Here is a 15,962-nt window from a genome sequence, read left to right as displayed (position 1 = left end):
CTCCAAAATTCCTCTTTCTCCTCTAACTGACAACCAACCTGTGGTGCATATGAACTGACCACATTCAAAATTACACCATCAACCTCCAACCTCAGGCTCATGATCCTGTCTGACACTTTCTTTACATCCAGAACACTTTTCCCAAGCTGTTCCTTTAGGATTATCCCTACTCCATTTCTCTTCCTCTCTACACCATGATAGAACAGTTTGGATCCATCTCCAATGTTCCTGGCCTTGCTTCCTTTCCATCTGGTCTCCTGAGCACACAGAATATCTACCTTCGTTCTCTCCATCATGTCTGCAACCTCTCTGCCTTTACCAGTCATAGTCCCTATGTTCAGAGTCCCTACTCTAACCTCCACACCCCTGCCTTTCCTTCTCTCTTGCTGCCTTCTAATCCGCCTTCCTCCTCTCCTCTTTGATGGTCTTCGACCTACAGTAGTCCAATTTCCACTGGCACCCTGCTGGTCAACAGCACCGGAGGCGGTCATTGTTAATCCGGGCCTCGACCGATCCGGTATGGCAATCATATTCGTGATCCGCATGATAGTTTTGGCACAAGTTTTACGCCGGATGCCCTTCCTGACGCAACCCTCACTATTTATCCGTGCTTGGGACCGGCACCAGAAGTACACAAAGTACACCCCTAATGGCTGATTTAGCGCAGAAAACAACTTTACTTGTGTGGAAAGAGCCATGGCCAGCTTTTTTAATGCATGGAGTGTTTTTTAACTGGAATGAGTATCTTATTCTTTTTTCACCCAGAATGTAAATTACACTGTGAAAAACAGAAGACAGCTGTAGATGTTTTAAATTCAGTGAACTTGTAGCTTTTGTTGTAATATTTTTTTATGAATTAAAACTAATTTATGTCTGTTCTCCTAGATGTGGTCTTACTAAATCTTTCCGTTTGTTTGTTCAGATTAATGTGCTGTTGTCCTGTACATAAGAATTACAGTGCAAACACAGCACAACAACAATACAAACATAAATACAAAAAGCAACAGGAATATAAAGAGAATCTACTCACAGAGCATCAGAGAGAGCAGACTGAGCTCCATGCTGCCCCAGTAATGACTGAACAATGACCTCAACACTTCCTCTTTACTCACAGACAAAACACGAGCGAGTGAGAGAGCGAGTGAGAGAGCGAGTGAGAGAGAGAGTGACAGACTGCGCATGTGCGAACGAGAGCACGACAGAGAGTGAGCTGTAAATTCATCCCTCAGGCCAGTTGTTTCCGGCCCTGCTCCCTGATTACACCTTGGATCCGGTGTGTTGGAGAAAGTAAAACACTAAAACATGCAGAACAGGAGAACTCCAGGGTCAGGATTGAGAACCACAGGCTAAAGCTGAAAAGAAGAACACCTGAGCACTTCACTGATGTGCTCAAGAGGTGGGGGTACGTGAGTGTTCCTGGGGAAAATCTCCTAGTGGAATCCCTAGGGAGGAGCTCTGGAGGAAAGGCCCCCTTTTGGGATTGGCATCTCTATCCAATTCCCCACCCCCCAATAAAGTTGAGTCTGGAGAAGTGTGTGATGACCCTGCTAGCTCATCTTTCTGCGAAGCTGCATAGTTGTCACCCCATTCCTCTGTACGGGATTCTTCTTTGTCAGTTCCTTTACTAACCCCTGAAACTTTGGCCAATTTGTCCCCAAAATTAAAGAACCCAAGGTGCATTCCCTTCTGGTAACTGGGCTATGAATTGTTCCAGAACTACTAGATCTATAAGTTCCTCCGAGTCCCATTCCCCAGCTAAAAGCCATCTCCTACAGGAGAACTGGAGCTGCTGCACAAATACGAAGGGTCAGTCAAACTCCTGAAGTGTCAATGTCTGGAAATGCTGGCAGTGCTGCTCCGAGGTACGGCCGACTTGCTGAAAAATGGCTTTCTTTAACTCCGTGTAATCCAGTTGCAACCGCCCTGGAAGCTTTTGAGTAGCCAATTGGGTCTTCCCTGTGAGGATGGCGGAGTAATCAGACTGCCCAATCCTCCTTATCCTACTGATGGTCCTCGGCCACTCACTGCACAAAGGCTGGCGATGGTGGCCACAACAGGAGTTTGGGTGGAGTGCAGCAGTCTCCATACCACTTTCCAGTCCTCTTCCTTCTTCCTTCTCCTTTACGAGGGCCTCGAAACGGGCCTTCTTGGAGGGTCTGATATTGACTCTGCTGGATTTGGGCCATAAAATATAAAAATATAAATAAAAAGAGAAGGCAGTGATTTTTAAATCTACTTTGAAATGTATTTGAATGAAAACAGTTCAACTTAAGACTAGGAACACTGAGAAAGATAAGTACCATCTGTCGCTGCATCCAGAAATGCAAGTTTATACTATACTATGCACAGTGGAAGTCATTTCTCAACAACATCAAAAGTCTCAAGCTCATCTTAAATGGACTGATGCACATTGGAAATGTGTTTTGTGGTCTGACAAGTCAGACCTCTAGATTATTCATGGAAATAATGAACGGTGTGTTCTCTGGGTCAAAGAAGAAACAGACTATTGTTACCAGAGTAAAGTTCAAACCAACGTCTGTCATTTTTAGGGGGGTGGGGATGGGAGGGTATTAGTGGGTAAGTGGCACATCTATGAAAAAAGAGTCAATGAGATCAGAAAGGTGTTAAAATAGGTAGCACCTGAAGATACGAGTCCTCTGACCACAGAGGAAAGAACTGAGCGTGAGAACTGACTGCAATGCAGAGTCCAGGGGAAAGTTCAGTCCACTTCTCTGGGGGAAAGACACCAAAACAGTGAGGTCCTGCTTTATGGCTGTGCTTAGATTTTAAGGAAAGACATGGAAAGAGCCAGGAAGTCAGTATGGAATATCAGTATGGTTATAAATATATATTTAAAAAATGATTATCTAGTAAGAGATATGACTTTGTAGCTTTACATAAAAGATGCAATGAGTGTAACATAAAAACATCATCAGGTTTCAGTTCTTATTTGGTTGATGTTGTCATTACTGCTGTTTTATTAGAATAGAAATCAGACCACAGACGCGTCTCTAACTCCTCTCTGTTCTCAGGCCTCTGACACTAAATGTGGCTGGGAAAGTGCACAAACATGTTACTCACAGTCTACAGATTTATGATCAGTGAGATGTTCCCACAGTTTTGTACCTTTGTGTGTGAGATTTTCTGTCCTCTGCAAAATAATTAAATAATTAAATGATTCCATAAAATTATCAATGAGAAATGCAGCAAATGTGGAGAGCTGAGTTCCTGACTTTGAGTTCTTCATTTTGCTGTTTTAGAGGTCATTTTAAATTAGCCCACATGTAGAATGAAACAGTATTTTGATGAGATAATAGTTTACTGTCACAATTGGCCCCTACCAGTCTTGTCCATGTGTCTTGTTGTGTTTTGGTTTTCAGATTCAGATTCCTTTATTGATCCCAGGAAGAAACTGCAGTTGTTACAGTTGCAGCCATTTATGTAAAAATAAACACTTTACTAATAATTTAAGACAATATAGAGAATTTACAGTATGTACATCAGATTTAAGTACTTAAGAATATAGTAAGGTGGCTGTGATTGTGATAGTAATATGAAACATCAGGTATAAAGCAGTTACAATTATTTAAATTATTTTAATTAAGTTAGTGTCCCTCTGAGTTATTGCACACACAATTGGTATTATTGCACATATGAACAGTTTCGTATTGAGTTTTGTGAGTCACACACTGAGGGAGGAGTTATAGAGTTTGATGGCCACAGGTAAGAATGACTTCCTGTGGCGCTCTGTGGTGCATTTCGGTAGAGTGAGTCTTGAGCTGAATGAGCTCTTGTGTCTCATCACTGTGTCATAGAGTGGGTGGGAGCCATTGTTCATAATGTCCTTCAGCTTAGACAGCCTCCTCCTCTCCGACACTGCCTTCAGCGAGTCCAGCTCCACACCCACATCATCACCGGCCTTGGGGATCAGTTTGCTGAGTCTGTTGGCATCTGCCACCCTCAGCCTGCTTCCCCAGTATGCAACAGCATAGAGGATAGCACTCGCCATCACAGACTCATAGAAGATCCTGAGCATAGTCCGGCAGTCCGGTTAAGGGACCTCAGGTGGCTCAGAAAATAGAGACGGCTTTGGCCCTTCTTGTAGAGGGCGTCAGTGTTCTTAGCCAAGTCCAGTCTATTGTCAATATACACACCCAGATATTTGTAATCATCCACAGTGTTCACACTGACCCCGCTGATGGACACAGGGGTCACCGATGCCTTGTCCCTCCTCAGGTCCACCACCAGTTCCTTTGTCTTTGTCACATTGAGCTGCAGGTGGTTCCGCTCGCACCAAGCGACAAAGTCCTTCACCGTCACCCTGTACTCATCCTCTTCACCCTTGCTGATACATCCAAGTATTGCAGAGTCATCAGAAAACTTCTGAAGGTGGCAAGTCTCTGTGCAGTAGCTGAAGTCTGTGGTGTAGAGGGTGAAGAGGAAGGGAGAGAGGACAGTACCTATTGGGACTCCAGTGTTGCTGACCACTCTGTCCGACACACAGTGCTGCAGGCGTACATACTGTGGTCTGCCAGTCAGGTAGTTAACAATCCTGGACACAAGGGGGCATCTACCTGCATCACTGTGAGCTTATCACCCAGAAGAACGGGCCAGACGGTGTTAAATGTGCTGGAGAAGTAAAAAAACATGACCCTCACAGAGCTGGCTGGCTTATCCAGGTGAGCATAAACTCGGTTGAGCAGGTAGATGATGGCGTCTTCAACTCCCAGGCCCGCCTGATAGGCAAACTGGAGGGGATCTAGAAAAGGCTGCACTATGGGTCGGAGCTGATCCAAGACAAGCCTCTCCATGGTCTTCATGACATGAGACGTCAGTGCCACTGGCCTGTAGTCCTTGGCATCACTGGGTCGTGGCGTCTTTGGGACAGGAACAATGCAGGATGTCTTCCACATCATGGGGACCCTCTGGAGACTCAGGCTCAAGTTGAAGACATGTTGAAGTACTCCACAAAGTTGGGTGGCACAGGCTTTAAGCACCCTGGGTAGAACCCCAACAGGGCCTGCAGCGTTGTTTGTGTGGAGTCTCTTCAGTTGTCTTCTCACCTGGTCAGCAGTGAGACACACTGTAGAGGTGGTGGGTGGGGGAGGGATGGAGGTGTGAGATGGGCTGTCACAAGAGGGGGGCAGGCTACCAGTCCACTCAGTGATGCACCAATCAGTAGCCTCAAAGCAATCCTTTGTGCCTCGTCTCCCCAGACCATCTACTCACTGTCCGCTTGGTCACAGGCTGACTCTTCACCAGCGGCACATAACAGGAGCTGACCTACCAAGAGGGGGGAGGGTGGAGCAGCTGTATGCGTCCTTAACATTAGCATACAGCAAGTCCAGTGATCTTTCCTCTCTGATGGGACAGTCCACATACTGAGTGAAGTGTGGTAGTGCCTTGGCCATAGCGACATGGTTAAGTCACCCGATATGGCGATAAAGGCACTCGGGTGTTGCGTTTGGAGACGTGCTGTAGTTGAATAAATGACGTCACTTGCCTACGTCGGGTTGGCAGAAGGGGGAATGTAGACAGTCACGATGATGGCATGCGAATACTCACGTCAGCTCAATGTCCGGGCAACAGGTACGTTCCTTGATGGTAATGTGACCAGGGTTACACCAGCGGTTATAGACTAGCACAGTGAGCCCACCTCCTTTGCGCTTACCGCTCTCGGTGAAGCCCCAGTCAGCCCGAATAGTCTGGAAGTCATTGATTGAAACATGGTCATCCGGGATGTCCTGGTGTAGCCATGTCTCCGAAAAGCACATTAAGCTACACTCCCGGTACTCCCTCTGACTCCTGGCTGGTGCTTTCAGCTTGTCCATCTTATTTGCCAGTGACCTCACATTGCCCATATCCCTTCTTTTCCATAAGCCTCCACCGTCTCTCCCTCGCTTTCCCCGTGCGCTGGTTAATTCCCCCTCTGCATCCCCTGTGTGTCCATCTCCAAAGCTCTTTGGGGATGTTCGTTGTCCTGGTCGCCATGCCAACCGGCTGCAGTGCGATCAGCTGGTCCCGAGTGTAAACAAAACGGCCATGCTGCATCGCCGCGGCGGACACGGGGAGTGAGTGAAAGTAGCACTTTCACGGCGAAAAAAACAGACAAAAAAACACTCTCTACTCGCATGTTTCGAGAGGGCACAGCTTCCCTATATTGCCTCGTCAAAATAAATAAACTATTAAAAAGGTAAAGTAACGAGCAAAAACAAAAGAACATGAACGGGAGCTTCTGTAACAGGCAGCATGTGTTCTTAGCCCATGAGTTCTTTGTTTTGGTTTTTTAGTCCAGCCCCCTTGTTTCGTGATTCCACCCCTGATTGTATCCACCTGTGTTCCCGCCTGTTCCTCGTTTACCCTCGTGTATATAAACCCTGTGTTGGCCTTGGTCTGTGTTGGTCTTTGTTGTGTACTGTTTGTATGTTTGATCCTGTTTTCATTTGGTCATGGCTGTTTGACCCTGGACCGTTGTGACTTTGACCCTGGATTTGCCCCTAATAAAATTCGCTTATCTCAGCGTATGTGTCCGCCTCCTCACTCCACACCACATTTACAAACACGACACACCCTTTCACAGTATAATTTCAGTCTACTTAGTTTTTCATTTGATTAATATCATTTGTTTATCATTAATGTTCATTTGTTTTACTAATTATTCATGGATGTCTGATGACTCGAGTCTGTTCACTGATGGCCAAAGTAATGCGTTGACCATGAGAGACTGTTTGATAACCGTCTAATTTATCCAAGGCCTTGAGGTGACGTTGTTAAAAGATAATAATTTGTCTCTCATGTTTTAAGAAGACCAAATGATACACTAGGGCTTGTTGTAGTTGGTTGTTTTGGTGATTATAAAGATTTTACTCAGACTCTTTTTCACATTAGTGGAGAAGCAGGTTAACATAGATTCACACTTTAGATCAGGGGTGTCCAAACTTTTTTCACTGAGGGCCACATACATAAAAATATAGGAGGGGCTGGGCCACTTACTAGAAATGAGATATATAACCTTAACTTTAGTGTATTAAAGTTAGAAAAATCAATTAAAAGTGGTCAAATATTTTATATTCCATCCATTTTCAAGCCGCGGGGGGATGCTGGAGCCTATCCCAGCAGTCTTCGGGCGGAAGGCAGGACACACCCTGGACAGGTCGCCAGTCCATCGCAGGGCAGACAGACAAACACAGACAGCCACTCACACCTAGGGGCAATTTAGCATGTCCAATTGGCCTGACTGCATGTCTTTGGACTGTGGGAGGAAACCAGAGAACACGGAGGAAACCCACACAGACACGGGGAGAACATGCAAACTCCACACAGAGAGGACCCTGGCCGCCCGGCCAGGGAATCGAACCCAGGCCCTCCTCGCTGTGAGGCGACAGCGCTACCCACCACGCCACTGTGCCGCGTAATATTTTATATTGTTGAATATAATTAAAGACAACTTTCCATAAATGGATCTTTATTGATTTATAAAAAAAACTTTGGTAGATTTCTCTTAGAACAGCAGGCTCAGATTTCTTCTTAGAAGATTTACAGTACAGAGAAAAAACAATAAAGGGGAAAATGGGACGAGTAAATTTTAAGCTTGTTATTTAAGTTATTAACATTCGTTTGAAACGGTTATCAACATTAGCAGATTGAACTGGACTTAATAACAGGAGTGCATATAGTTTTAGTAAATTATTCTGGTGAGTATCAGCTGCGCTAGGTATGTAAATCAGGCCATCCAGCTGTGGTGCTGATCCGACGCCACTTGTGCCAAAAATCCGGACAGATGTAACTTGATCAAGCAGCACATCTGCATCAGATGAGATCAGCTGACTTTGTACTGTGTGTGTTAACAAGAAAAACGCATATAAGAAAGTGGTGCGCAAAAGCAGGGTAGTGACAGAATTGATGCGCATTATTGACATTTGCAGCATGTATACTTGCACATGCATTAACTCACGGGTACTGTGGAATATATTTTTTACTCACCTAAAGTGGGAACGGCATTGCACTCAGGGGGAGCAGTGCTGCTGCGCTTTGGAGCGAAGGATGGCTGGCAGGTCTGGAGTAAACTTAGTGGTTGAGATGCGAAGGTCATTATAGAGATGGCTGTCGGTCATTTTGGTTCTCAATCTGCTTTTGTTCAGTGTCAACAGCGAAAATGTTTGCTCACATATGTATGTTGAGCCAAATAGAATGATCATTTTTTTCACGTGGCGTCTCATCAGAGGAAACTTTTCCTTTTCCAAGCCCCGGTAGAACTCGGGGAGGGAAAGCTGCTGATGTTGATTCTTCAGAGAATCATCACACTGGATTTTGATGAGTTCTAATTGCAGATTCTCTTCCACTTCTTCGGGATCCACCAATTAAGGAGACATGAATAGCTTGATTTCTTTTTCAATGACAGAAAAATCCTGGAAGCGTTGTCTGAATTCCGTTTCGAGACATGCAATCACAGACACATATTTCCCTTCTTTAGCAGAAAGGTTGGCCTGTGGACAAGCAGTTCTGATCTCGGAGAGTATGCAGAAGTGCACAACGTTGAAGTTGAGCAGTTGTGTCTTAAAGAGATTGAGCTTCACACAAAATGCTTTCATGTGCGCATAAAGTTGTGGTACAAGCTGCTCTTTCCCTTGTAGGCTCTTGTTCAGGGTGGTTAAATGATCAGTCAGATCAACTAAAAATGCGAGGTCTGCCAACCATAGAGGGTCATTCAGCTCATGAAGAGGTCGGTCCTTCTCCTTCAAAAACTGGTCAATTTCTGTCCTCAGGGAGTAAAAACGCTTCAGCACAACGCCGCGGCTTAGCCAGCGCACATTCGAGTCATAGAGTAGATCCCCATATTCAGCATCGACATCAGAAAGGAAAGCCTGAAATTCTCTGTGGTACAGTCCCCTTGTTTGAATTATGTTGACAGTTTTTGCAACTTTGTTCATTACATCTCCAAGATTGACTGTCTTGGCACAAAGGGCTTCTTGGTGAACAGTGCAGTGCATTTTAAAAGCCATACCTCCAGTCTCTTTCACCTTAGAGCACATCATAGAGGCCATTCCTTTGTGTGCACCTGCCATAGCTGGAGCCCCGTCTGTTGTAACTCCACACAGCTTGTCCCATTTAAGTCCCATTTTGTCAATTGAGTCTGACAAAGCTTCAAAAATATCCATACCCGTTGTTGTGCCTTTTAGACTTTTTTTTTTTTTTTTTGCCTGTCTTGTCTGGCAGATTTGCAATCAGAATTATGGTCAGACTGCTTTACTGTGCCAAACAAATTTACTTTTCCAAAATGAGCACTATAGATTATAGGCTCATCTTGTCAGTGTTTCTTTCTTTTTTAATTATTTAATTTCATTTTGTTTATACATTTGATATTTTAATGAAATGTGTTAACATCATGCTAGACAGGCCAGGGGAATCTGTAAAGAAGGGAGAGGAGGGATAAAGGGGGGGGGGGGGGGGAGAAAGTAAAAAAAGGGAAATAAAAAAAGGGCAGAAAAAACAGCGCAAATGCCACGGCGATGGTTCACCAACTGCTGCTCCTGAGAAAAGAGAAGAAAGTGTACCTGAGACCTACAGCACTTGGAAATACTGCACAAATTACTGTGATGTATGTGTATGTGGGTGAGGGTGTGTGTGTTTGTGAGTGCAGTACAGTATAAATTTGTCACAAGATGCACTCAATAGCGAGGGCAGAAAGCTTTTAGACTCTTAAGACCGAGCAGCTCCTCTGCAACTCCAGAGTTCTCATCCAAAAAAACTCGGCACTCCGCAAAAAAAAAAAATCAGCAGCTGTGCGGTGTCTGTGGCATCAGTGCTTTCATCACATGCGATGGAGTAAAAATCAAAAGTACAAGCTTTATCAGAGTTGCAGTGTAACGTTGGCTGACAAGTCTTCAATGTGTCGCACCACTGTACTTCTGGACATGCTGACGTTGAAGTCCTGCACTTTGTTTTATGAGGTCTCCATCTGAAAAAGGCTTGCCATGTCTTGCGATGAGTTGGGCGACCTCATAGCTGGCTATTGTAGCCTTTTCCTGGACTTTTTGAGCACAAATAAAATACTGTTGCTGACCCTGGAGGACAGCTACCGTTTGCTTTCCTTTCTGCTCTCGCTCAGCTCCAGTGTAGGATGCGTAGGCCTGATGTTTGGTTTCATAATGCCGTCGTACATTATACTTATACTCTTTCATCAGTGCCACAGTTTCAGTGCAGATCAGACAGACACACTTCCCCTTGAATTCTTTAAAGAAATATTCACACTCCCGCCGTTTCTGAAATTTTCTGCACTCACTTTCTACCTTTTGCTTCTTTGGTTCTGCCATGTTTAGTAACTTGGGGGAATTTTTTTTGGTGGAGCAACTGCCTTGATCAACTCCCCCTGGTGTTAAAACTAAGAAGTGCAGTAGTTGAAGTGCGGGCCATATTCTATTCTATTTATAAAATGTCTTGGCCCGCGGGCCGTAGTTTGGACACCCCTGGTCTATAGTGATGCAGAGACACATATTAATATGTTAACAAGCAGAGTTAATTAATTTAATGTTGTTTTTATTAGGTATTCAAAGAAAAAATCAAAAACAAGAGCTCAGATCAATGGAGAACTGCACTGTATCTTTTTAAAGCATACTGAGCTGCCATCAGTGCTCTATAAATAAAGTTATTATTATTATTATGGCACGGTGGCGTGGTGGGTAGCTCCTCACAGCAAGGAGGGCCTGGGTTCGATTCCCCGGCTGGGTGACTGGGGTCCTCTCTGTGTGGAGTTTGCATGTTCTCATGTTCTCTTTGAGAATATGTCACATCATTTGGTCTTGTCATTGCTTCATCTGATACTGAAATAATTCAGAATAAAACAAAAATAATAAGAGTAAACAACACAAAGATTATTATCAATTAAAGATTATTATCTGTGTTATTGTAGAGATGCAGATTTTACCATTTCAGTAGTCACAATCTGAGCATGAGTTACATCACCGGGCTGAGCTGCAGAATCACTTGGAACAGAAGAAGCTGCTCATCAGAGACGCCACTGTGTTCTCACATTGTTAAAACAGAGACCCCGCACCACCACAGTGAGGTGAAAATAGTTTACATGCTACAAGATGGAATCTGTAATTAAAATATGAAACTGTAGAGTTACAGAAAGAATCAAATAACAAGAAACTGTTCTCACCTCTGACTGAGAGCCAGCTCTGTGGTGACTCTCCTCTCTCTGGGTGTTTACAGTGGTAGAGACCTTCATCTGTCTTTGAGACAGTACAGATGATCATCTCTCCTGTCGTCTGGTTCTGAAGCAGTGATCCATCTGTAACCCCTATCCCAAATATATGTGGCACGAATAAGGGCCCTGAATCCAATATATCACTCCCTATTCCCTTATATAACTGATTGGCAGAAGTAAAACAAACACGCAAGAGAAAGTAAATACTCAAATAGACTTAGATACAAAATACCAGAGGTTTACTGAGTGTTTCACGCATGAAAAATATCAGATTTTATCAAAGTACGTTCTCTTATGGATTTTTCAGAATTATCAGGGTTCAGAAAAATGTAAACTGTAAATACCTTTACAATATAACAGTGCTTAGATTTTTAAAATTATATTATACTTCAGAGTTTTAGTAACCAGATGCCAGAGCTTTTCCAAGCTACAGATTAAGCAAATGTTCAATGTACACCACACTTGCCAAACAAGTAGCTTTTGTATAAATTCACCTCTAATTTAAACTCATATCATGAATTTGACTTATGTAGAATTTCCCCTTTAAACACACCTGTAATGGTACTTGAGCAGTGGAAAATATAGAGCAGCTCATAAAAGAGTTTCTGAACACAGGGACAAAGTATAAACCTCTGGAAGGGTTTAAACTCCAGTGGGCCGCGTCCTTACACACTCAAAAGCCTCAACTGAGTAAACAAAGGAAAACGTCGCAGGCCTGAGTCGGAGCTGGAGACCCGAAACTTAGGAGGCCGCTTCACTCAATAGAAAATATTAGATCAGTACCTGACTTGAGACAAATGTCTGAACCTGTCCAGGCAGCAATAGAAGAGCTGGACACGAGGCGGACCACCGCCCCCCCACCGGGCAACGATGGAGAACTGGAGCGTGCTGTTGTGCAGGTGCGGCGGACCCGCCCACGGGCAGCGACGGCGGGGATGAGAGCGGTTCCCTCGTCGCCAGAGGAACTCTGAGCGCTATCTGGGGTGGAATTACTGAGTCTCTGTGTCCGACGGGTCGAGGAGAGACAGAGTGACACTCTCGTTTCTCACACACAGCAGTCTTTATGAACGCTGGTAGAGTTGAGCGCGGAGTGAACTACCGCAGAGCTAGCTAGCACATACGCTCACTATTAGCAAGGCTAGCTAAGCACAAAACAAACAGACTTTCGGTTGAAATGTCGTTAGAAACGCGGCACGAGCTCCTCTCTTCAGCTTCACTGGCCGCATCACTTCATTACCGATTCGGCGCTCTGAGACTTGGCTGAGCAGAACAGGCTCAGTTTACCGAGTAGGAAAACTTTTCTCAACGCATTTATCGTTTTCCAGCTGCGGCCATTCCCCCCTGCGGCCTCTCTCTCTCTCCCTCTCTCTCTCTCTCTCTCTCTCTCTCTCTCTCTCTCTCTCTCTCACCCCCCGCAGCGCCCCTCCCCTCTCACTTCTGCTTACAGATTTTAAGCTGCCTATATTTTATTAAAACAAAAATAACACACACTAAATATGTAATATCTGTATGTTAAACTATTTACACTGTGCATAACATTTTTATCTTGGACAAATTTACATTTATATTAGAAACAAAGGATTATCATTTTAGCCGGGGCTACATCCTCCCCCTTCTAAATGGCTAATGTCCTCATTAGGCCTAGTTTTATCTTTTAACATGACCTTCTTTTCTCGACAATAGGTTTTATTGTTGCATGGCCTTAGCCTGACTGAACATACAGAGCAAACCGCTACAGGCTGTTTCTGTCAAGTACGCCTTGAGATTCCAGGAACTCCTGAGCTGTCACTAAACTGTATAATCATACCAGTATGAATAATGGTTACTGGAGAATCTGTAGGCTCCCCAGGCTCATCATAACTTAGGCGAATGACAGGTCTCCTTTCTCTCCTGGAAGAACGGGTACACACAGGCTCAACATCCTCCACTAACACATTAGAGTCAGGGACGTCTCCCCCCTCTACATCTGGGTCCACCCCAGTATTAGTAGGTGGCTGTGAGATCTCCTCGGTTCCAGCATTCTCCAGGTTGGTGCTGTTGGGCATTTCACCTACATCAGTATTTTTGTCCAGCTCACCATTATTCAGAGCCAAGTCACCCCCTTCCACAGCATCAATCCTGTCAGAGGGTTCCAACATGTCCCCTAGTCGCCTTCGTACATCTTTAACATCAATCTGAGGAGGTTCATACATTTCTTCACTTTCGGATTCAGCAGTTTCCCCTCCAGTTTCTCATGACTCTACAGTTTTTGCTCTGTCACATTGTCTCTGTACCCTTGTTACAGATCTCTGTGGCACATTTTCAATGCCTGAAGGTTCTGGCATTCTTACCAAATATCCAATTGGTAAGAGATGGTCTCTATGCAAAGTCTTGACCGGTCCAGTCCCTCTCTTGGACTTGACATGGTACACAGGTAAATTTGGCATTTTCCCAACCACTACATGAGGCAATGACCTCCATCTGTCTTGCAATTTATGTTTCCCTGTCAATCCAACATTGTGAAGCAGCACTCTATCACCTTCCTCCAAGGGCTGGTTTCTCACATTGTTAAAACAGAGACAGAGTCCCCGCACCACCACAGTGAGGTGAAAATAGTTTACATGCTACAAGATGGAATCTGTAATTAAAATATGAAACTGTAGAGTTACAGAAAGAATCAAATAACATGAAACTGTTCTCACCTCTGACTGAGAGCCAGCTCTGTGGTGACTCTCCTCTCTCTGGGTGTTTACAGTGGTAGAGACCTTCATCTGACTTTGAGACAGTACGGATGATCATCTCTCCTGTCGTCTGGGTCTGGAGCAGCGATCCATCTTTATAGAAATCAGCTGTGAGGTTTGAGGGCTTTGTGGAGCGAAATAAACAGAGGAGAGTCAGAGAATCTCCCTCAGTCACAGGATGGACAGGACTGTCCAGAATCACATCACCATCTGTAGGAGAGAGAAAGTGATACAGAGTGAAGTAACAACTTAGGTTTACATTTTCTCTAGAAATGTAAAGCTGCTGTCACGTATAGGACAAACCCTCAAACCGAAATGGACTACATTACCCACAACACTCTCAGGGATCATGTGACTCATGACAGTCTTGTGCCTACCTATCAGCGTTCACAGTCTCCTGATTACTAGAAGATCCTCACCTGTGTATATTTGTAACATGTTTAGTCCAGATAGTATATAAGCCCGGGCTTTAGTCAGAGTCAGTGTGAGGTGTTGCTTCTTCTTGAACTTACTGAGCGTTTGTATTGATTGCCTTTTTCTGATTCCCACCTTTTGACTTGTTTACGCCGTTTTGCTGTTCCCTCTGGTACCTTTGCTTTGGGCTCTTGGTCTCAGTATTGTACCTGTTTTACCTGATTTACCAACTACGTCTTTTGTCTTGCCCTTCGTCGTTCGCCTGGTGTTATGATCAATATTGTGATCTCTCTGCGTTTTCTGGTTTTGACCCATGCCTGTTTTGGGTTAATGATAATAAAACCAGTATTGTTTGTTTTATCCACGTGGGCCTGGACTGTGCTGAATGGCTACAGTTGCATTTTAGAGTATGATGTCATTTTTATTTAGAGGTTGGTAATATACTAAGAGCACATTCAGAAAAACAAAAAAATACTAAACTAGAGCATTGAACATAATAACAAACAATTCAGACAAGCTGCAAGCTCACAGTGATCACAGAGTTTATTAGTAAGTGCACTTCATACAGACCCATTACTCAGAAAATGATTGTGCACAGTATTATTTATAGATATTTTAATCATTTAGTGCCTCTCTCAGACTGCTTAAGCTGCTATACAAGTTAAAAAAGTCAAAGTCTGCTTTTTTTTTTTCACGTTGTTTCACCAAATAGGGCATTAGCTCAGGGTGGTGAGCAGTGGGTGGGAAATTCATATGACATCATATGAATATGACATCTGTACTGCAATGGAGTACGAACTGGACAATAATAATAACAGAATGAAAAGATATGTTATATATGTTTATATATAGTATCTATATATGTATGTTTATTCATGGATGTGGTGTGGCCAGTGGACAGTGGCAAGTAAACATAAACAAGTAAACGTAAAATATTATAAAGACATACAAAAGTGAGACATTTATTGAAATCAAATGACATTTGATAAAAATCTAAGAGTTAAACAACAGTTTGAGTTTTATAAATGTGTTCTCTGTAATATAAGTACAGCATTATTCTAAGCTGGAGGAAAAGCTAAGGAAAGCTGAGGAAAGGTATTCCACAGTTTGGGAGTGGCACTGAATAATGCATTAACAAAAAAAACGTTTTTCTTTTTACTTAAGTTAGTTATTGCTTAATAAAGTAGTAATAAGCAGCCAATTAACAACCAGCTATTGGCTAAATAAGACTTCCTAAAGGAATTATAGGGACATTAGACTGTCATCCTATACTTTAGAGTAACCTACTATAACCCACCACTTCATGCGATCACACAGGTTTGTTGACGGTGAGTGGGGGGATCCCAGTGTCTCAGGGTTCTCTCATATCTATGCTACCTTCTGGTTCTCTCCTTTTACTTCATGCTGTTATAGTTAGATCTGCCAGAGTCACCAGCCACACTCTGGGGGAAATCTTTTTATTACAGTCAAACTCCTGACCAGAACTAATTTTGTATCTTTACTCTTCCTGAGATAATAACTGTCCTCCCATCCAGGAGGGCCTCCTCCTCACCATCACCAACCTGCTCTCCTGTTCATCTGTCCTGCAACCCCCCCTTCATTACATTACTGTGCCATTC

The 15,962-nt window shown here is 43.8% G+C and overlaps 1 protein-coding gene across 1 annotated transcript in view; it reads right to left on the bottom strand.

Moving 5' to 3' along the window:
- LOC119262791 overlaps nucleotides 1-14,367 on the bottom strand; it is a 35,768-nt gene extending 21,401 nt beyond the window's left edge. Inside the window, exons 1-3 of the mRNA XM_037536022.1 lie at nucleotides 14,349-14,367; nucleotides 13,891-14,139; nucleotides 11,162-11,302 (exon numbers count right to left, since the gene is read on the bottom strand). Coding sequence (XP_037391919.1) covers nucleotides 11,162-11,302; nucleotides 13,891-14,139; nucleotides 14,349-14,367 — 409 coding nt within the window. The remainder of the gene's footprint in view (nucleotides 1-11,161; nucleotides 11,303-13,890; nucleotides 14,140-14,348) is intronic.
- Between the last annotated feature and the right edge of the window lie 1,595 nt (nucleotides 14,368-15,962).

Source organism: Pygocentrus nattereri, chromosome 29 (genome assembly GCF_015220715.1).
Source record: "Pygocentrus nattereri isolate fPygNat1 chromosome 29, fPygNat1.pri, whole genome shotgun sequence".
Taxonomy (NCBI): Eukaryota; Metazoa; Chordata; class Actinopteri; order Characiformes; family Serrasalmidae; genus Pygocentrus; species Pygocentrus nattereri.
This window is presented reverse-complemented; position numbering and strand designations above follow the sequence as displayed.